Source organism: Agelaius tricolor, unplaced genomic scaffold, assembly GCF_023055355.1.
Source record: "Agelaius tricolor isolate 1412-34295 unplaced genomic scaffold, bAgeTri1.0.p SCAF_18, whole genome shotgun sequence".
Classification (NCBI taxonomy): Eukaryota; Metazoa; Chordata; class Aves; order Passeriformes; family Icteridae; genus Agelaius; species Agelaius tricolor.
The window spans coordinates 8,822,044-8,845,867 of NW_027269278.1; the positions used below are offsets into that span (position 1 = coordinate 8,822,044).

Genomic DNA, 23,824 nt, shown 5'->3' on the forward strand with positions numbered 1-23,824 from the left:
AAAAAACCTGGAAGTCTTGGAAGGCATAAACTGGGATACAGAAAAAAAAGCTGCCAACACCTTGCTTTGTACCAGAGGGTCCAAGGGGAGTCCACAGCAGGGACATGGTAGAATGCATTAAATCTCAATTAGATCATAGCACACAACAAAGCACGGAACATTCTCATCGTATTTGCTCACCCAAGGATTAAGGGATTTTCTCCAGACAGGTCTGTGCTAGCAAAGCATCTCAGGGACCACATGGCTCTGGGAAGGGAAGACCAGGAACCTCTTTCTCCTGTCTTAATGAACTGCACCCATTAAATGGTCTCATAACAGTATTTTACACATATGTGTGCCAGTGAGAGACTGCAGCTGTCAACAGACATGGTTTAATACTTTGGAAGTGCTTCCACGGTATTTTTGGTAAATATATCTTACTGGTGACTGCATATACCAAAATGTCAAAAATAAAAGTGTGGAAAGAAAAAAAAAAAAAAAAGAAAACAGAAGAATAAGGAAAATATGGAAGGAAATAAAACTTTGATGGAATACTTTAGATTTTAAACATTACTGTAATAAGGTAATGTTCTAGCCACTTTTAAAGCAATGATTTAGGTAACCTTATGAAGTCATTATTTGTACATGTGTTCATTATACAATATTTACTATTAATAAGACCTCATAATCATGCCTGTAAACAGTATTACAGTATTAGAAATGCAATATTGGCCATCCAAGTGCTCTCAGAAGCCTGATGAGCATCAATGGGCAGCAGAGCTGGGAGCAGTGTCCAGCCCAGATTCCCAGTGGTTGATCCTACTGCATGAGCTTCTATAGCAGCACCTTGTTCTGCAGGAGGATTCATTTGGCCACATTAAAGAATCTGACATCCCATCCCCATCTCCTCTGAGCTAAACTAAGATTTGCTTCCATATGGCTTCACAAGCCTAAAGACTTTTCCTGTGAAATCACAGAATCATAGAAACATTTAGGCTGGAAAAGCCTGCAAGGCCATGGAGTCTGACTGCTCCCCCAGCACTGCCAAGTCCACCACTACACCACATCTTCAATGTCTTAAAATCCACATCCACATGTCTTAAAATCCCTCCAGGGATGGGGACTCCACCACTGCCCCGGGCAGTCTGTTCCCTGACAGTGCTGTGGGTTTTCCTGTAGCAAAACTTGCCCCAACACCTGACTACACAAATTTCTCCCACCCAGCCATTTCCACAGCTCTGAGCTCTGCTGCCCCCCCTCCAAGCACGACTCATGTCTAACATCTTCCAGCACTGGGCATTTCAAGTGCTATCAGCAAGGACAGGCTTCACCCAATGCAAACAGTTTGCACTTTCCTCCTAAAGATCAGTTAATGAAGTGCAACACTTCAGAGCTGTTTGATTAAAGTGCTAATGCTTGTAAAATCAATATGCCAGGGAGTGAAGCTTTCTTCATATTTAAGCAAGAAAAAAAAAAAGTCTTAAATTTTATTTGAATCCAGATGTAGCAACAGGAGTGCAGACACACTGTTTATAGCTGCCTCATATAATTTACAAACATCTGCTGTTAGTACACCTTAAAACACACATTATTCAATAAATGCTGCAGAAATTATCTTAAAAGCAGCAGCACCTTGACTTCCTTCTACAAAAGTTCTACAATATCCATGCACAGCACTGACACCTTTTAAAAGGCTTTCCTTGCTGAGGAGCAGTACCAGTAGTCAGAACTGCAGCAAAGCCAGCAGCTTGGCTGGTCCCCATCACCTTTGGAGTGTGCTGCTTTCATTTGCTCCAGGCAAACCCATTCCCTACCCACACAAGAGTATTCAGTCAACTAAATGAATAGCTGAATGCACTCCACTGCTACACATTGGGCTGGAGAACTTCAAAGCATGGCAATCATAATATTTTCATTACAGACAGGAGCTATTATTCCTCCCCACAATGAAGCCTGGAAGACACGCTCTAATCCCCACAACAGAGGGCTCTCTTGAAAGGGAACATCACACTGCCTTTCAAAAACCCACCAGGGATGTGGAGTTCACAGCTCTGAAACCTTCCAGCCTCGGCAGGTCAAACCCAGCATCAAAGCACCCACCCTGCCCCAAAATAGCTCCAAGTTTCAGATGTTGTAACTCCCTAAATGGTAAGGGTACAAGCTACATGGTCATAGCCCAAATTATGTTACACATCCCCTGGCTGCACACACTGAGATTATGACTGCTCAGTGCACTCAGCACACACACAGCCACAAGGGAACACTAAAAGCAAATTCTGGCCCTGTCTATCATCCATAATTCAAGAGAAATCAGGGTTAAAAAAAGTGCATGAGCAATTGACATAATTTATATGCTGCAAGTGGGAGAGTTGGCAGTCTCTTGCATCATAAAGTTTAAATAATGGTAGTTTAACATCAGATGTACCCACAGCTGTAGTGCCATTAGCTCCATTACGCCATGGAGCAACTGCTTCCTGAGCTGGGTACCCCCACCTTGTCCCACCAACAGCTTGCTTCACACAAGACTTCACCAGGAATGATCAGTCAAGCACAAACCACCCAGTACTAACAGCAGGAAAAAGGAAAAAAACAAACCAACAACAAAACCTTGAAATGTTTAGTGATGCAGTTGGTATCGAAAGGTACCTTTAAAATGAAAGGAGGAAGGAAAGGAAAAGAGTATTCAGCAGTGGCAACAAGTTCTGGAGATGCTGTTGCAAATTTTTGATCAATATCATGACATTTACTTTTCAGGATATGATTTCTTCTTATTGTATACTAAAAAAAAATATTCTTCTTTACCCAAATAATTATCAAATTAATTCAGTGTGTGTGCATGCTGAGAGGCATCAATTGATCATTCAATCTAAACCAGTCAACATTTCTTATGGAAACAAAAGAAAGCTTGAACAGTGACTGCTTTGTCCCACCATTCTCAGGCTCACCCATAGCATACTGTTTTCAGTGGAAAACCTAAACTCACAGAAATAGGAATTCCTGAGGGGTCAGGCATTGGGAATGAGGGTGCCAAAGTCTCACCTGAAAATTAGCTTTTTCAACCAATCCATTCTCTGTCTCATCAGTCTCTCTGCAATTAGTCATATTATTAGTCTTCAATCCTTGAAGTGGCATAATATAACATATGCTATCCACAAATGTAGAATTGAATTGAAGGAATGCACAACCTAGAAAGCCGAAGCCAAGCCTACAGTCTGGCCACAGTTCCTGTTATTGAGAAAAACTCTTTGCAGCAGAGGAATTTTGCAGAAATCAAATGAGAACTTGAAGACAGGAATCCCTAAAGTAAAAGGAGTTGATGAAAAATCACCTGGTTTCACAGCACCCTGAACTTATCAGGATACCATCAGCACTCTAAGTACCACTTTTGTGCAGTTAGTGCTGTAATACCAGATTTTCAGAGGGGTTTTTTTGCTTCCTTTCTGTTGTGATCAGCTGATAAGTCTGGCTAAGCTATGCCATTAAAAAAAGAAAAAAAAAAAAAAAAAAGGCATCAGCACAGAGCCTGAATCTTTGGTCCAAAAGTCCTTTTTTACATCCCACGTGCAGATCCAGCATGTCCATGGCACAAAGAGGAAGAGACACATCCCAATTTAGTCTTGAAACATAGCCTGGTAAACAGAAAGCAGCAAGAAAAGTTACTCCCTCCTCCCCCTCTGATCCAGCTGACAACATCAGCAACAAAGTGGAGCAGGTATGGTGGCAAGAGGGAACAGCTGCTCCCCTCTGTCTCAGAGCAGAATAGGGAAGTTTGGCAGAGAGCTGAAGCCTCATGTAAGAAAAACACAAAAGACTCAATCTCTCATTTTTACCTTCAGCAGCACCAGCACTTCTTAATTTCACTGCTTCCCAGGAGATGATTCTCCATCCCCAGGTGTGCTGAGCATGCTCCATATTATCTGAAGGAACAGGAAACCCTGAGTTATGGAGGCTCTTTTGCCTTTTTTTTTTTCCTCCTTTTCTAGGTCATGATATTCTTATCTGAGCTTGCAGAGCGCATCATCCAGACAAACTGCTGTCTTTCTCCCCCAGTTGCACCCAGGAGCACACTTGCATGAGGAAAATAAAAGGTGCCCAAGATTTGAAATATGGCAGTGAGCATCCCTGTAATGCAGCCACGGGAGCTGCCAGCAAAAAGCACTTCACAGGGGATTTACAACATGGATTTTTCTGCTACATGAGGTGGGGAGAGAAATCTGCAAAGAAGGCAGATCATAATTTAAGTTTATTTATGATTTATTTCAGTAGCTGGAGAAGAATTTAAAGAGGCATTTCCAGTGGTTCTTTGAACACCTGAAGCACCACACACCCATGCAGCTCAGTAAAAGCCCTGGATTATGCTACCCCTGACTAACAAAACACAATGTATGCAACCCTGCTGCCCCCTTACACTGACAAGAGTGTTAAAATGCAGGGCACACATGGAACTAGCAAAAAATTTCAAGGAAATTAGTACGATGAGTGACTTGATGAAATCCTTCTCTCTGAGCTAGACAGACTAAGGCTGAGCCATGAAAACATAGGGAAAAAACCACCAAAATCCCATATTCCAACTTGAACATTCAAACAGAGGACTTCTGCAGCCTCCTTTAGGCACCAAAGGGTATCTCTGCACGAAAGCTTTAAAACCTTCCTTAACTTGTTCTCTATTGAGGCATCCCATCAGCCTTTCCCAAGTCCTCTCACAGCCCCATGGAGCAGCAGAGCAGTGGATGCTCATTACCAAAAGCAGCTGAGAGTGCTGCAGTGATCCCTGTGGGCTCCTCGAGGGCTGGGGATGAGATTATGACTGCCAAACCCATGCTCAAGAGAGGGCAGGGCATCCCTGCTACAGAAGCACATCTCACTGACCTGGGGGGAAAGTCCTTCAGTACAATTACAAATCCAAACTACTCCACAAAGTATTTGGATCCCACTTGGATGTGCCCCCACCAGGCACGAGCCAGGCTCTGCCCCACCTGGTTGGGGAGCACAAGGGAGCACAGCCCAGGCTACACCAACAGCTGGGAGCCCCCAGCCCCAGGCTTATTTTGGGTTTGTATTTGAGGGGGAGCAAGATTAATGCTTTCCAGCACACACAACCCATTTCTGGTTTCTGCCACCATAAGGGGCCTGGCATTGTCTATCCCCTGGAGCATGGAACAAATGCACATTTGACCTTGCCATGCCACACATTTTGGGTGAGCACCAGCCCTTGCAGGGGATCCAGGACCCCCATTCACACTGCACACCTGGCAAAGTCCTGCTGGGTCGAGCCAGACATCAGAGCACATGAATTGTCTCACCAGTGCTTCTCCAGAGCTTGCTCAGCTGGCACATCCACCTCTGTCTGGTACATTGCCTCCTGCTCATGACTCCCAATCCTCTTCCATAGTGTCTCAATGTGACCGTAGAGAGGCACACCAAGGCAGCAAATCGAGGGAACAGAGATTTACCAGCACTGAAGGTTCCCCACCCCACCTCCCACCAGCACCACCAGGTGTGGTGCATCAGCAGGACTCAGCCTTCCTGCCTGTTCCCACCCACACCTGAGCCCCATCACACTCATCTCTCTGATCTAGGTCCCCAGGAGTCAGGGTGTGAGCAGGTTACATGGCAAAAAGGGTTCTTTGACTTCAAATAAAGCACAAAAAAAATTGAAACTTTGGAAAAATTTTCACTTTTTCTTTTAAAAAATTGGAGCTTTTAAATCCACAACATTTAGGGACAAAGCAAATCTACTCATGAAACCTTTCTTACTAATATAGGTTGTCTGAGAACCACCTAGTGAAAGCTTTCCCTTCCTGATCCTCACAGTGACTTTTCCCTTTAGAACACCTGGAGATCACAGCCCTTCCACGAGGCCTCAGCACAGCCCCCTGCCCAGCAGAGCTCAATGTTCAGGTACTGGCAGAAAGCAGCACAGCAGCACCAGCAGTGCCTTCAAAGAGAGTGCAGAATTCTGATTATTTATTTAAGACTGCATTTAATACCTCTGCTCGCCTTCACCTGCGTTTTTGCCCCACATACAAATCAAAATTTGCAATTTGTAAACTGTGGAATTTAATGACAGTGGATTTAAATTCATGTTCATATCCACATTCATGCATTTAACACCTACCATGATGAATTATAGAATACCCTGAGTTGGAAAGAACCCATAAGGATCACTGAGACCTAAGGGAAACCACCCTCTCTTGCCCCCCCTTTTTTTTCTAGAAGCATTACTGGGGCCCCACCCTTAATAATAATTTCAGAATCCCATGGAAGTAGTGTGGGAGTGTCACCATTAAGATCAGTGGAAACACAACTCCTGGTTGTGTGTATTTCCTCCAGACTGCCAAGCTATATTTAAATCCCTTCCCTCAATCGGAAGGAACTTAACCAAGCTGGAAAACAACAAATCAATGCTACTTGCCTTGTTTTTCATGTCTGACTCCACATTAATGCTGTGTCAGACACCATCAGCACCAGAAGAGGCTGCACCAGCCTTTGCCAGAACTGTTGCATTTTCTCAATGAAAAAGGGAAGGAAATAGGTAAAAGGGATGAGAAAATTATTAATTTCACAGGATCTTTTTTGTGTTTCACCTCCCCTGTAATTCAGGCAGAGCTCCTGCTCCTGGAAACAAGAAGTGGGGGAGAGAAGCTGTGGCTGCTCTGTCCCTGGAAGTGTTCAAGGTCAGGTTAGATGTCCCTGCCCGTTAGAGCAGCCTGGTCTAGAGAAAGGTGTCCCTGCCCGTGGCAGGGGGTTGGAACAAGAACATCTTTAGGTTCCTTCCCACCCAAACCATTCTATGTACCCACACAGAGAGCAGGGATTTCTTCACAGCACAATTGGTGGATGGAGAATTAGTTTCCTCATCAGTGAAGATGATCCCAGGGGGAGACTCTGCTTTCTGCACCAGATCAGGGCAATTCCAAGCAAATATTGAGCCAAAACTCATCATTGTGCTGTCAAAGAAAATTCTCCTAAGTGCAGCAGCTACTTCCCCACAGTCTTCAAAAACCTGATAGGCTGTGGCATCTATTTGCCATTGTTTAATCAGCTCTGGTTAACGAGTGAGACTTCTTTGCAGCACTTTCAGGGTCAAGTTAACTCATTTCAGAAGAATACAAGTACACTTACAAGGAAACATCAAAAATAGACAGTAAAAACATAGAGGGTTTATGGACATCCTTTCCTGATGTGTTTAGTTGCATTTGAAACTGCTTCAATTGCAGATCTATGCAGTTACATGAGCTGGTCACTGCTGGGCTCCCTGGGAATCCTGCAAGGTGGAGGGACAAGTCAAAGTGTCACAGTCAAGAATTTATAGACAGCAACAGCAGAAGCCATGTGAGTGGAACGATTCAATCCCTTGCTGCTGAAAACTAATTGGATATAGGAAGGGAGAAGATGCATACAGCTGTATGCAAAGGGAGATGACTATGGAAAGGCTCCAAAACCAGTGCATTTGGTAAGCTAATGTTATTCCAATGAAATTCAGAAAAGCAAAATTATTTTATGTCTTCTCCAATAAACATTCAGTAGAATATAAGGAATAAAATTAATCTCTTTGTACAAAAGATTATTTAAATACATTCTATGACTAAAATTTTGTGCAACTAAGAACTTGTAGCAAAGATTGAAAAGAGTGTTCACAAAAGCAGTGAACATTACATATGCAGTAAAAATACAGTGGAGATCTGCAGACCAAGGTATTCTATCACACCTAAATTGAAACATAAACCCATGGCAATGTATTCTCCCTGTGAGCTCTACAGCCCTAACCAGAGTACACTGCAATAGTCTATGGAGAGAGAAAGGAATATCTCCCCAAATACAACAGAAATAGCTTTGCTGGAGAACAGGAGTGGTTATGGCTGTTTCATGGACCTAAAGAATGCTGATATTTAGTAAACTTTAAGGACCAATAAAGAACAAAAATGATTCTTTAAAAAAAACCAAAAAAACAAAAAAACACCTACAGGGCCTTAAGAAACCATAAATAAAATTCCATGAGATTTTCAGATCATTTACATCACATCAGCTTGGCTGTGCACTAAGGGGAATCCCTCTGGCCACAAGCCAGAACCTCATCGCTGGGGCCCAGCACCCGCGCAATGCTCAGGCCCTGCTCCTGCTGGACCCACTCACAGCACAGACCCTGCAGGAGCTGAGCCCTGACCCTGCAGCAGCTGAACCCTGCAGGAGCTGAGCCTGCAGCAGCAGGGGCACTCGTGCCACAGCAGGACACGCAGATTCTCTGGCCTGGAGACACGGCCAGGCTGGGGTCCCTGCAGGAGCACAGCCGCGCTGGCAGCAGCGCTGGCGTTAGCCCTGCCAGGACCTCCCAAAGCCCAACCAATTCACACAACTGGGAATGCAGTCTGGACAGGTGAGGCTTTAATCCTCTCCTGCAAGCTCTGCAGCCCAGTCAAATTACAACAATTTGCAAACTATCAAAGCCCTGCATCTGAGCTGGATTATTAGATGAGACCAGCCGTTATAAGAATTAATTTTTGTGTGGTATTCTTCACTGAATATTTGAGCAGTGCTATTTTTTCACCAGATATGCTTTTGTAGCCAAAAAAAGTGCTTGAGTGCATTACAGCATCTTTGTTCACACAAAGTACTGAACTTCTTTGAAATATTCAAAGTTTAACAGATTGATTTTGCTTCTGGCAAGTCTCCCTGCATGTAGTTTTGCTGAGTGTGTAGACCTACACTCTCAAAGAGCTACTTATCACCTACATGATCTATTTATGGAAGAATGGACAAATATCCATTAATATAAAGTCTAGGAGACAGCATGGTCAATATGAAGCAAAGAAATCAGGGTAAAGAGCAAGAAACTTTGATGTAGAATCCCAACTTCCACTGCCTTTGCCTTCCAATACAGCAGGAGGAAGAAGGATAAATGACAGAAGTGACAGGGATGCAAAGTGATAATATCCATTCACTTTGTTTTGTTTGTGGCTTGTTGTTTATTAATGGATTTCTCATTAAGTTTACCTCTGGAAAATCATACAGGAATTTATCACCATGTCCATTCAAAATGCCATGTAAATATTAACTACGCTTAATTGTTCTGTGGTTGGTGTTAATTAATGTTTTCCTTGATGAAAAGAAGTTTCTATTTGCAGACGAAGTGAACAAATCCTTCTAAATCCTTCACATTTTCGTGTCACATTATCAAAACTGTTTATTTGGGCTGTTCCAGAAGAAGATGGAGGACAAGACTCAGACAGTGGCAAGGAGTGCTGATTTTTTGAGACAACAGACTTAACCTCCCAGCCTTGTGCATAAACATCTCATCAAAATTCAGTGCTTAATAATAACTGGGTTCTTGGCACAGTGATGAGATTGGAAATCATGATCTAAAGCACTACATATGGATTGCTTCTCTCATCCTGAACTATTCTGGTGCCCAGACTTTGGAATTTTTTTTTCCATGTTGAAGCAAGAGAAAAACATTAATGACCAGAAGTAAATAGAAACACTGTCCTTGCCAGCTGAGAGAGCAGGTCTCCATACCACATTTTCTACTAATGCTGTAAGACTCAGCTGTCTCTGAAGATGTGTTTCTTGCTTTCCAGCTCCACTATGCCCCGTGACAGTGGATGGCAGATGTCACATAACTGACACTGCTGGGCTCTGACACTGCAAAGCAAGGGGGACAAATGAAACCTTCTGCAGAAGGTGTGCACAGCTTCCCTGCTGGTTTCCTGGAGAGATTGCCAAGGCTGAGCCCTCCCCTCTCCCGAGGCTCAGTGCACAGCCAGGGCTCCTGCAGCACAGGATCCCCTGCTCAGGTTCGTGTCAGCAGCCTTGGTGCAAGGAAAGCACAGAGAGTGAGACCACAGCACTGAGTCTGTTCACTTCCAGAATGCAAAAAGTATCACAAAATAAACCTAACATCCTAATCATTCTTTTTAGTAAGGTCTTTACAAGATAAATGATTGCTCTGTTTTTTTTCCTTAATAAAAATAGTTACATGAAGAGACATCAGTATTCATATTTATGATGCCTTAAACAGACCCTAAAGGTTTTCTGTCTTCAATTTAACTCAGCTTCTAATAAGCTATTAGCATGAAAATGACAGTTGAGCCGATATAAGCTTAGATGCCTTTTTAAGATACAATTTCCTTCACGTTGCAGAGATACTCTTCACATCAAACCAAGCTATGAAAAAAACAAGCTACCCCTTGAAGTGCTCCAGAACTTATCAAAATATTTGAATACTTTTCAAAACACATCTTGGCACTTTTCTCTGAATGTAATTAATACCTTTCTCTTTCAATTATACACATGGATGCACATATTGAAGTATTAAAAAAAAACCAAGTCTCTGGATAGGTTGTCCCTTTCAGAACTTGATGAACTTTACAGAACTCTCTTTGCTCTGTTCCTCTGTCCTATCTTGTCACCTCAGCCTTGTGTTTCTGTTGGTGGGTGTTGTCATCTTATTGCAAAAGTCCATAGTTTCTCAGTGATTTCTCGTGGGCACCTCCTCACAGCACTGACTCCCTCTTCACAGCCAACAAACTCCATACCCCTTCACAGCACAGCCAAGGAACTCCAGCTCCCTTGTAGCACTTGTCTTCTTATTGGACACAGCTGTGGCCTATTAAGGGCAGGCCTGTTCCTAATCTTTGGTGATTGGTACAGCTGCAACTCCTCAGGGGTGAGATTACCTTCTGCACTATCTTTATTTTCTTACATTCTATCCCTCCACAGGTGGGGATTTCCTCTCTAGGCTCAGTGACAGCACGGATGAATTGCAGCACGAGCACCTTTCCATCCCAGACAGGTCCTGGTGGCTCCTGGTCACACCCTGCTTTGGGTCCAGCTTCCATCACAGCTTCATCTGCTCATCTCAGCTCATCGTGAGGCAGGAATGCTGCAAGCTGCCTGCAAAGCTTTTTCCTGTGCTAGTCTCCTTTATTATTTCTCACAATTTCAATGCAGTTGGATCTCAAAAAGAAGTCATTCACAGCCCTATTGCCAGGTTCACAGCAGCAATAATTTGTGTATCTCCTGAAAGGTTTGTAAATAAACAGGGCCCTCAAATGCTGATGGGTATGAATGCTCCTCATTCCTGGCAGAGCTTGATGTTAGTTCAGCAGTTGAACTGAAGACTTACAGAGCAAAATGGGCAACAGGTGACAAGACAAGAGAAAATGGCATCAAGTTGCACCAGGAGTTTATACTAGGTATTAGGAAAAATTTCTTCATGGAAAAGATTGTCAGGCATTGAAACAGATTGCACAGGGAAGTGGTAGAGTCACCATCTCCAGATGTGTTCAGAAATGTGGATATGGCATCTGGGGACATGGCTGAGTGGTGACCATGGTGGTGGTGCTGGGTTGATGGTGGCACTTGATCATCTTAAAGGTCTTTTCCAACCTTCCAAGCTGATTCTATGAAAGTGATACAAACTTTTTATACAACAATTAATTAGCACCATTGTGATTTACCATCCCTTTATCCCCTGAACAGATGCAGCAGATGCATTCCTGAAGGAGTCATTTAAGCCACACAAGGCAGAGCCAGGCTTTGTGGCAGGGATTTTGGCAGCCTGCAGTCCCAGATCAGTAAGCTGAAGCTGCTCACAGGCTGCCTGAGCTGCAGCTCTGTGCCAGCACCATCCGAATCACCCCAGCCAGACTTCTTGCCCTTTCATCCACCTTTCCCTTTCAAGGACATTAATTTTTATGCTAAACAAACATGTAGGTTAAGCCCCAACTCATCACCAATCTCAGGTACCCCTAGGACAGCCCAAACAGGATTTTCTTCTCCCCAGAGGAATCCACACCCCAGGCATGTTAATCATCACCACCACAGCATTTCCCACAATGCACACCCAAACATCCATCTGCACATGTTGCAGTTTGCTTTATCAATACCTTGATTCTGTGCTTGACTCCATTAATGCCCTAGAAAATGTCTATGTGCCAGCTTTTCTACTCACTTGGAGAGCTGGTGCCATCTCTCAGGGAGAAGGAAGAGACTGTATGCATCAGCAAAGAGAATAAATGATACACTTTCGAGCCTGACACAATTCCTTCCAGCTCTTTGAATGCATTGCAAAATTAATTGCAATTTCTTCTGTGATTTTCTATTTTGAGTTTATAGTTAGATCCTCTGGGCCCATGAGGAATGATGCTATGTAGTTACCTAGTGAGAATGTTGGAATTCATGTCCTGAAGTTGCTTCATTAGTTTACTTCATGCTTTCCAAATGATCAAAGCAGATCTAAATTTTTCATTAAGAGGAAAATTGCACCTTTTGCATGGTAGAACAACTGGGTTAATTGCCAACATTAATATTATATTTGTTTCTCAAGAAGCCACCAAGAATTTTTATCGTAACTTAATAAATATGAATCAAGCCATAGTCAATTCAGAGAGCAAGGAAAGCTGGGTCCTTCCTTCAAGCATTTATACATATCACCAGTAGTTTGGACCTGCTATTTACATTTTGGGATGATCAACCACCTACCTCCAATAGCTCATTTTTTGCACAGAATGGGAAACCTCAGAGCACTGCAAATTTGGAGGTTTTCATTGGTAAGAGGCTCTTATCCAACTTTCCACATTCAGCTTGACTGTTTTATGTTTTAGGGAGAAAAAACTACGTCTTCCTTTACAGCTATAAACATGTAGCATATCTTGAAGCCTTTAAAGAAGCCTGAATATCTTCCTAGAATTTTCCTTAGTAGTTCAGTAGCCTAGGGGTCACCATATTGATGTCCAGATTAGAAAAGACACAAAAGATTAGGAATCACCAGGCAAAGATTCACACACTGGATTTAAGCATTATTCATTAAGACATTCATTAAGAGCACGACTCTAAACAAACCTTCCACTACAAACATGTACTGAATTTGAAATCTGGCCTTGCTGAGGTGATAGCCATGGCAAGTCAAATGGAAGATGTGGGTAGGGAAGAGAAGGATGCTTTGGCTCCACAAAAACCACAGTTTCAAGCTAAGATGGTTGGTACCAGTCAAAATTGCTGAGGGGTCTTCACCTGTGGAGTTTTAATGTGAATGTGAATCAGCTCCAGCAACGGGAGGGGAACATCAGACAATGTGCTGATATCACTCATTTCTCTGTGAATTGACAACATCAAAATGATGCAGCAACCCCACTCCTACAGACACCCTCCTTCTCCCTTGGGCAGAAGTGACACATTACATGTAAAAAGGGAACTTTAATGAACAGAAGTGAACTTCTATTGAAGGCACTATTGATAAAATGTCAAGAGCAACATTGGGAGCAAGAGCTCTGCTCCCAACTCATTTAAACACACAAGGAGAGAGAAACAAGTAGCTATGCTTCCCAGCTTCCCCAGGGCTGTGGCACATCTTGCTCAGCCCAGCTCCAGGGGAATGGCAGGAAGGAGGTGCAGAAACAGGAATTAATTGCTAGGCACAAGATCCATCTGTGCTGCAGAGCGTGCAAGACTGCCCGGGACAGTGCAGTGAGCCTGCACACACATCAATGCCATCCCAGCAGCATCCTGCACACTTTATGTCTGAAACAAGAGAAAGAATAGAAAGGATGAGTCTGGTTCCTACAGAAGAAGTAGAAATAATGAGAAAAGGATGATAAAACCATGGGACTGCAGCGGTGCCACACTGCGTTACTCAAAGCTCCATTAACACCCTTATAGATGAGGACGTGCAGCAAGGGATGTTCATGCACTTCTATCACAAAGTCACTTCAAGAGACAGGGCTTTTAGTGGTCTCTGGCTTCATCTGTCTGTGCAGTGAACTTGGTGTTCCAACCTCAACTCCTTTCGACCTCCTTTTATGGAGAAAGTCCTCCAAAAGCACAAAGTCAGCACTTGCCAGCTTGGTGTGCTGATGGTTCTGACACCTTTCCCATGAAACCCAACTCACAGCATCTGTTTTGTTTGTAATGAGGAATTTTGACATTTTTGATGAACACAGCTCTGTAGATGGGCTATGGGTTTCCTTTTAATTGAGAACTGGTCTGGTTGGAAAAGCAGCAAAGAAACTTAAGCTTTGTTCCCACTGTGAAAGGCAGAGGTGTTTGAGGGTCAGATGTAACACCTCAGTGATGATTCTACAAAGCCACAAGACAACAACAGCTTGTCCAGTGGGAAGCTGGAGTCTGAGCATGACTGCCTAGATCACCCTCAAAAAAATAAAAAAAAAAAGACAAAAAAGAAGGCAGGATTTACATAGAGGCAGTAGTTTTGCATGGTGAATACAAGTAGCAAACGACTGCAGTAAGGCAGAAGACTTGGGGCTTTCTTCAGCTGTTCCAAGTTAACACCTCTAGCAGGACCTGTATCATAAGACAAGGTTTCTTCTCTTGTCATAGGATCCTCATTTCTGCATCCAACAATTTCAAAACAAAACAGAAGAACAGAGCAGAACCATATTAGCAAATATTGTATGAATTAAAATGTGTTTTGATGTTTTTACAGAAAATATCAAAAAGAGAAAAGAAGCAATCCTCAGAAAAAGATTTACTGCCATCACAACCCTAACTGTTTGACATCTGTGACAATACACTCATTAATCCTTCCAATGCAAGCTGTATTTTCATATTATGGAGTTGTGGGTATTAGCCAGGTTTCCTTATGGAAAACATCCTTTACTTGCAATGTTTTAACTGAAAATAAGAAGGACAACAGCCCTGACAGAGGCTGGGCAAGGTACTATGGCACTTGGACATCCTTGAATCAGTTTGAAGGCATTCAAAGAGGTACTAAAACATTTATCAAAAGGACATAGTTATAAATGTGTTTTGGAGTCTTAACTATGTGGTCTGCCAACATATTAATTTTCTGGTTTCATTGCAATGTGATGTTTACAACACGCCTTCATTCAGTTTAATTAAATGTCTCCCATCATATTTACTCCAATCACACTTTATTTAAAGATGAGTAAATAAATGAGTAAATAAATAGTGAGATTTTTTTATTGATGATGATGTTTGGTTTTACTGTAACCTCATTACAGGATGTATTTTACAGCCTTCTGTCTCACAAATGATTGAACATAACTGCTGCAATATTACAGACCAAGTAAAATTAACATCCCCTTTTACTTCTCATCTTTTTCATTAACCATCATGTTTTAAAGTTATATCCAAGCCACTGTACAAGCACAAAACTTCACCTGACTTTAATCACCTGTTTTGTGCTAATAGAAAAAAAACCCTTAAAAATTACCTTTATCAAGAGGAATACAACCTGGTGTGCAATGTCACAAGGGGCACTCTCATCTGGTGTATTTTAAAGCCTACTTTCCTGCCACACACAGGGACTGCAGTGACTGACAGATGTACTCATTTCATGTTGCTATTGGTTTCCAAAGTCATTATTTAAATTTTCAGCAATATCCCTAGTTGTTCTTTGAGACATGTGGATGCACAGAGGAGTTTAAAGTCATTGATTTCAAATTCTCTTGATGGAATTGCTTTGAAAGCAAAGCAAGAGGCATAACAGGAGCTCCTCTGTTTTAAATCATTGAATTGCTTCACATTTTGTACATGCTCCTAAGTTTCTGACTTTGACAAGATTTGAAATGGTTTTTCTAGAGGAATGAATGACTCATGTGGAGCCACAGAGACATGCTCAGTGGAACCAGGTTTGGTAATTACACTGCCCCATTGAAAAGTAAGAAATGCATCTTAAACACTCCTATCTCCAAAGAAAAGTGTAGATTTGGGATTTGGAATTGATGTTACAGTTAAATCACAGAATCATTTATGTTGGAAAAGACCTCCAAGATCATTGAGTCCAAACTTTGAGTTCTTACAAAAGAAATCCCTGGCTTCCATATGGCTGAACAAAGTTAGGGATGCTATAGCAGACTGCACAATAGTATCAATTAGTACAGGTTAAACATTTGAGGGAAGAGAATGTATTAGCTGGTTCAGCTGCAGGTGTCAATTGATTCTATTAATTAAGTTTACCTTTGTAAAATAATTAAGTTTTAAAAGTCTGCAAAAAGACTCCATTTTACTCACACCTTCTTTGTGAAAAGATCATTAAGATTTAAGACATCAAAGTCCTGAGGCTGGTTGAGACCTTGCAGTAAAGCCTTAAGGTGTCTTTCAAATGTGAGCAAGAAATTATGAGAGGTCATATGCTCAAATTCTATTATATGCTAGTTTACTATATTGCTCAAATTATTTACAAGTTTCTTTGTTCTCTGTCACTCTTTCTGCTTGTACTGTACTGTTTCTATGCAAGAGGAACATGGAGAAACTTCCCATTGAACTTTTATTCTTTGAGACTCCCTTATTCCCAAGCAGCCTTGCTTTGCCTGCTCCCCCATCAGTATCTCCTCTCTCACCTCTGCAAACAGGAAAGCAACATCTCAAGAAAGACTTGTAATACTCTTAAAACATCCTGTGAAAGGATGTGATTTAAGAGCCTTATGCACTGATCAAATTTAAACATGCTTGGCTGGCCAGAAGTAGATTATTTTTGGAAATAAAATTATAAGCCTACCATAGTCCTTTCCCTGGCAGGAATTTGAGAATTTTCCATTACAAGATATTTCCACCACTTTTACACTTGCCTGGTCCCACACTCTCAAAAAGCTTCTGCTATCTCTTCAACACACCAGCTTGATATCTCAGCCAAGAGTAGAAATTGCACCATCTCCAAGTACCCCCCTTCCCTTCCCATTCTCACACTATTTACCTCTTTGTCTCTTCCTCTGCATGTCCTTTCTAGTAAAGGTTCTGAAAATGAGGAGCGACAACCAGGCAGCTAAACTGATGAAATGAAGTCTTTACTCAATTTAAATTTAAATGCTTTGGTTTTGCCTTTACTGGGCTTTGTTCTAATAGAAAAGTCTAAGATCAGTTTTTATCACAATAGCAAATAGCCTTATAGTTTGAAAATCCATACTGGGATAAGCTGTCCTTATCAGATAAAAACACATTCTCACAGTGACTTTTGACTGTCTGTAATTCTTATCTTAAAATCCAACTGAGAAAGCATTTTCTTCATCAGTAAAAATTTCAATCACCAGGACCAGAGACCTCTGCAAATGTGTGGTCAGAGCTGCTGGCTGGACAGTGGGACCTGCTGTCAGGGCTTTAGAAGGGAATTCACAACCCTTGAGTGAAAGTGTCAGTGCATAGCTGCTATTACATTTCATACTGAAAATATCATTCATATAAATCACTTTATCAGGTGATTTTTCTGAGTCAGTATGGTTATTCCCAACCTCATTGCACAAGAAAGTACTTTGCCACATCAGTAAACTCCTGCACATATTGTCAGATCATTTTTCAAACTGATCATGGGAAAAGCTTCTCCTTATTTTTCCTGCCATCTGAAGGGAACCATTCCAGCACATCACTGGGGAAGGCTGTGCAAAACCCCCCAAGAAGGATGCAGAGTGAACTAGAGCTGCACATAATTATACAAACATTTGCAGGAATACACACAGCAAACAGCAGCAACTAATCCCACAAAATCCTCCAAGAGAGCGGGAAGAGTTTTCACTCTCTAAAACGTGATAATGAAAAAACAATTCCCAGATGCTCCACCAGATGAAATCATCTTGTTTCAAAGTTTATAATCATATATGTTAAATGCATTGGTCCACTTTCACGATTAGTGATAATGATCTTACATTTTTTACAGAGCCCTTCATCCACCAGGATTTGATGTGAGCTTACACTGGCACTCCAGGACTGCTGCAGTCACCTCTGCCTTGAGATGTAGCAGCTGTTTAATATCACTGCATATGCTGTAAACAACACACTGCTGTACAGAATAAGTAAAGGGGATGCTGGTTTTGTACAGACTGGCTTTTGGTGGCAGGGATCCATAGAGGTGGCTTCTGTGAGAAGCTGCTGGAAGCTTCCACCTTGTCCAGCAGAGCCAATCCCTGATGGCTCTGAAGATGGAAATGCTGCTGGCCAGGGCTGGGGCAATGAGAGAGGCTGGTAACACCTCTGAGGTAACAGATTTGAGAAGAAAGTCAAAATTAAGTGAGACATGCACCATTTTTCTTCTAGTCAGAGAAGAAGAGGTGAAAACATGTCAGGGAAACAACGTGGAGACACCAAGGTCAGTGGAGAAGGAGGGACAGGAGGTGCTCCAGGGGCCAGAGCTGAGATTCCTTTGCAGCCCCTGGGGATCCACAGGGGATGCAGAGATCCACACAAAGTGTTTTTAAGGGCTTATTTTACTTCTCATTATCCTCTGATTCTGATAGTAATAAATTCACTTTGTACCTTTGAGTTGAGCCTGTTTTGCCCCTAGAGTGTTTTCTCCCAGTCCTTATCTAAACTCATAAACCCTTTGTAAATTGTTTTGCTCCTCTGCCCAGCTGTGGCAGGAGAGGGCGAGTGAGAAGCTTTGATGGGTGCCTGGAGTTTGGCCAGTGTCAAACCACAACAATTCTCTTTTTGGTGGAGAATTGCAGGCTGTCATGAGGACTTTGAGATAAAGATATTAATTGTGAGAAACAATGGGCAAAGCAAGCACTGACTCATATTAAATACAATTATAGTAAGAAATTTGTACTATGATTACAGCAAAGGGTCCAAGAGTGTATTTCTGTGTAATTTGTCTTTTTTGTTCTGTGCTGGGATTATTGTTGGATCTGGTGTGGGGAACTTTTTTCTTCTGTTCAGTTTAGTTGTTTTTGTTGTTCTAAGTGAAGATTGTGTGTTTAATGTGGTTTTGATGATAAGTCCTAAATATGTTATCCGTGTCAAACCATGACAGATACTCATCAGAGTAAGGTTACTGAAAAGCCTCCCTCAGCCCTTCCCTTCTCCATAGAAGAGCTCAAGAACAGAAAAAGGTGACTTGCATCTCTAGAAGAGAAGAAAACCATGAGGACCCACATTGGGAAGCACGTGTGGCATTTGAGACAAAGACCTGAAACTGCAGCTTCCCAGACCCAAGGTCAGAACCACGGAGCAGAGCAGAGCCCCAGCTCCCCTGGCTGGGCAGCAGTGGGCTGGCACAACCTCCTTGGCTTGGGCACAGGAGAGAGCGGAGCTGGCACATGTTCAAATGGGCTGTAAGCAAACCCAGTGCTGTGGCTGACCACCTGAAAAGATCCCCCAACCTTTGGATCATGTTGGCTTTCTTCATTTCCAAAGAGAACAACTGTGGTCAGAGAAACTACTGCAGAGCAAAAGAACTGGCATTAAAGTCTTCAAGATAATTTCCTCACCTCTGGACATAGCCTAGCAGGGTCATGGCAGGATGGGTCACCAAATGTGAGAGACTGTCCCTATGGGATAAATGGAAAAGCAGGATCACCTCTCAGGAACACTCTGCAAACCCACCTTGAACTCTAATTTACAAACAAGACTTTGTCTTCTGCTCTTAAGTGTAGCCCTTGAGCTTTATCCCAGGTAACTGGAGATGGTAGAAGAGAAGCCATTTAACCTCTTCATCTTTAAATCATGAAGAGGCAGCAGAAAGTGGCAACACAGAGAAAAGCCAGGGAGTCATTGAAGCTACAGCATGAAATGAAGTGAAAGAGGAAGCCTTAGGATTGATTTTAATAGGTTTTGAATTAAGCTCTTGAAATTGGAGAGCAGAACTGAAGAGATGCACAGATGAGCAGACTGCATGTCACCACTACAGGTGATATTACCAATTCCCAACAACAAGCTGTAGTAAAGGGCATGTCTGAACACTCTGATGGAGGTACAAAAGTGGGAGATGTATTGCAGTTATTCAGTTCTGCATTCTTTACTTCATTCTCTTTTATAAAGATAAGCTCAAGCCACAGAAATTGTTGAAGGGCTTTGACTTTCCTCACACACCTGCGAGTCTTCATACACTTTCCACAGAAATATTCCCAGAAAAATAAGTGCAGCTTGCTGTTAACATTCTGGGCTGAAGGCTTAGCATGGCACACAGCCACTCTCCTCATCACACAGTTCTGAGGCCAAACTAATCAATAACAGGTTCTTAATGCCAATGAATTCAAACTAGCAGCTTGTTTTTAAAATGAAGTTACTGAAACAGAACTAAATATTGCCTAAATCAAATTAGCTGCAGTAGCAATAAATAATTAAAGTAATAAACTAGTTCATAAATAGAGAACATAATTTCATTAATTTTACCACCATGTATAGCAACATCAATACTGCAGTGAGATGGAGTGCAGGGAGCTAAGGCAGTTTTGCATCCACACACAGGCAGCACAATAGCAAAATGATTGTATATACATAAAAATCAAATCCAAGCAGTATAGAGTACTTTGGAAGAATAAGTAGCTGTTGAGAGGCAGATAACTGGCTCAAGCAGGGCGACACTGTCTATTTGAAATACATTTTGCAAGGCTGAGGGAGAGATAAGAAGGACAGAGCAGGATGAGTTATTTGTGGTAAAATCTTCACTAGCTCTAGATAAAGCACTGTGCTCATGATCTATTCCTGCTGATGCCACCATGTGCCCTTTTCTGTGTTCCCCATGACCACAGACAAATCTGTAAAGGCTGCAGTCTTCTCTCACCTCCTACAGGTAAACAACCAGCAGCAAAATCCAGGACAGTCAGTACTGAAAGTGGGATGAGCTGGTGGGTTGCTGCCATGCCTTCCTGGTTCAAGCACTACTGCATTTACACTAAATGCATGCATAGGCTCATGATCCCTGCACTCCCAGGATCTGGGGTCCCCTGGTTTAACTGAATGGAGGATCACAGATGGCCATGAAATAAAGATCTTTTTTTTTCTGTCTGAATCTCCTATTTGAAAGAAAAACCAAGGGTGCATACCCATATTCTTTCATGACTCTGAATCACATGTACACATCTCCCTTTCCTAAAGCAAAACCTTTAGGGTTGAGTAAGATCTGTTCAAATAATGAAATACAATGAGAGATTTTGCAAATGTCAGCTGCAGAGTATTGCTCCAGTATTATAGTATTAACAAAGCCTTGTTCTATTCAAAGAAAGCAGTTACAAAATACCAGGATAACACTTAGTCACCTCACGCTGTTGAAATGTTTATCTGTTTTTAAGGGAGGTAAGTGCAGTCCTTGCAATCTCATCCCTCAGTGGAAAGCACTGCCTTCCCCAGAGACACCTCTAAGGAGCTGTTTTGCAGAGCTGTGTATTACAGAGTCATTGGGGGCTGGTCCATACCACAGAAATAACTATCCAAAATAATTCAGCACAGCTAAACAGAGCAGTCATGCCCACTCTGACAGCAGAGTTCTCCTCTAAAGATAATTCACCTCCAGCATCTTTAGTGCTACTTATTAAAGGTAGGGAGGGTTTCTGGAGGGGCACAGTGATGTGTGACAGCCAGAGGGGTGCTGCTCTGGGAGGTGGTGGCTGGGATGTGAAATCCTGACACTTCTTTCCTTTTAAGCTTGCCCTTGCTTCAAGAGAAGCTCTGAACACAAACACCACGAAGGTTCTCTTTCAAACAGTGCTCAAGCAGCAACACAAACCAGGCATTTCATTGCTATTCACTGCACACAGCCCCATCCCTCTGTATGTTCTGTATGATCTCTCCAGCCGTCAACAAAACGGGAGAGCAAGCAGCTAAAGGCCAAATTTGCAAACACAGCCAAGCACACAACTCCCACTGCTGCCAGCAGAGACACACAGTGAGCAGCAGCATGGGCTGAGGGGAGTGAAGGCATCTCAGCAAGCAGGCCTGGCCCACAGCGATGCTGCAGGGTCATGGGAAGGAGGCCATGACTTCCAGGGAAATCTGGGGCAGAAGGACAGTTTTCCATGCAGAAGTGAGACCAGAAATACCCTGTGGACCAGAGCAAATAGCAAGCTTTCAGCATTGAAAGGATGCCAGTATCTGTTGTGGTATGCCATGCTAAAATGCCCTGTGTTTCCCTTTAGAGTGAATTTTAGGATGTCGAGCTTCGTTCTTTTGAGATCTTCAACAGGAAAACCACTGGCTCCAAATCTGCACACAGGAAAAGCACTGGAAAGCACCAGAAGCACCAGCAGCTGCCTGGCAAGTAATTTTTGCAGAAAGCAAATCCATCTCCTAGCATCCTCTAAGTCACTGCCTCACCTCCATGAATAACTAAGTCAATCAGGTTTTAGGTTGGTAAAGCAGACTAGAGTTGGGGCTTTTGCATTCCCAAGTACTTGCTTCCCTTCTGTTCCACTCACTCTTCCCTCTCACCCTTTCTAATTGTTACAGGATAGAAATTGAGATCCCCCTCACCTTCCTGCACCTCCCTCCAGTTTTCCTCCCTGCAGCAAGCAGAGTCCTTGGCAGCCTTTTCATTTTGCTGCTGTTTTCATGGGGGACCCCATCAACTTTCCTTTAGCCATTAGGTTTCCTTCCAGAGAAGAGTTTTGCAGCTCTTTCTTAAGAGACTTGAAGAATCCATTCCCTACCCACCTGCACATGATGCAGTATTGCAGAGCAAGCACAGCAGGAACCAGAGACACTTCAAAGAAGTTCCCAAAGATGTCATGTCCCTGTGATTATCCCCCATAATTTGATATTTAACACCTGACAGTATCAGGCACACTTTAGTCTGAACTATGTTGCAGAAAGGAGCCCTACTGGATAAGGGCCCAGAGAAGCAGAGCAGGTGATGCCCTCCCCAAGCACAGAGGTCCCCACTCTAAGCTTCTGATGGGTAAATTGTGGTCCTGCCACACACCTGTCCTTCTACACATCCATCAGTCTGCGTGACAGCCTATCCACCCTCCTGTCTCAGCAACTCCAGTAAGGGAGAGATATCCTGCAGACCCAGCAAGGGAGGCTGCTGAGGTACATTCAAACCCCACACATCAATATCAGGCAACTTCTGACCCCACTATCACAGTGGCCCCCAACCTATCAGTAATTTTAGCAGCTTTCTGTACCTGGCTCTGCCACTGACTCACAAAGTGTCATCAGCTGAACCTGGGCAGAAAGCAAAGTACATTGCTGGCACACACACACACACACAGAGCTTTATTTTAAAGAGACCAAAATACTTCAACCACCCCACGCAACAGTTCTAAGTTTACCCAGTGTTATCCCCATTTCACACATGAGAAAGGTTACTTGCTATGATTAAGATAACACAGTGACTTTTAGGGTAAAAACCCAACAGCCAATAACATTCAATATAAAATGCTGAAATCCATCTGAGAACATACATATAGTCAATATAAATATACAAAGAATTCCTGTTATTTTCAGAATTGTGTGACTAGGAGTTAAATTATTACTTCATCCAAGTCACTTGATACATCCTAGGGTGTCCAAACCCATTAAGACCAAACAGGTTTAGCAGTTACACCCTGACGTGCAAAGTAAAGCAACTTCTTGCTGAAATAATGCACACAAACCCAGTAAATCCAGACACACAGCACAAGCAGGGCTGATACAGGATAAAGCATTGGAGCAGCAGCATCCCAGAGGAACCAGCATCTCCCTGTTGCTTTTCCCAATGCTATGCCTGCTTTTCCACTCACAGCTTGTATTTAGGTCAATTGATGTTACCTTTGCTTTACACCTCCCTCACTGAAATCACGACAAAGGCAGAAAATAGCAACTGAATGAGGTTTGCATAGAGAAATCACTGAGACTTACTAAGCTTCAGGAATCAATAAGACTATTTTTAGTCACTCTCATAAAATTTCTTCTTTGCTTCTGCTACTGGAAGTACCAGCATAGAGAATGAAGCCTCTTGGGCATCAAGAGTTTAGTTCACAGTGTTTTGGTTTGCTTCCTCAAAAGCTTTAGTAAGGCATGACATGTCAGGGATGGGGTCTTGGCTCATGGCCTTCAATGATCAGCCACTTTGCTGTGCTCCTATTCTTAAAAACAAAATACAAACAACAGTAAGAAACAGCAGCAGAAGCTCCTTCCTGTGCATTTTCCTCCTCCAGGTGATACACTAAAAACATGC

At 42.6% G+C, this 23,824-nt stretch overlaps 1 protein-coding gene across 6 annotated transcripts in view; it reads right to left on the minus strand.

Moving 5' to 3' along the window:
- Positions 1 to 23,824, minus strand: part of FSTL4 (follistatin like 4) — a 208,922-nt gene that overhangs the window by 155,919 nt on the left and 29,179 nt on the right. For 4 of the 6 annotated variants that reach the window (XM_071443206.1, XM_071443205.1, XM_071443209.1 and 1 more), the window contains exon 4: positions 3,810 to 3,896. The exons of the other annotated variants lie outside the window; for them this stretch is intronic. In XM_071443206.1, coding sequence (XP_071299307.1) covers positions 3,810 to 3,896 — 87 coding nt within the window. The remainder of the gene's footprint in view (positions 1 to 3,809; positions 3,897 to 23,824) is intronic. 6 annotated transcript variants of the gene reach the window in all.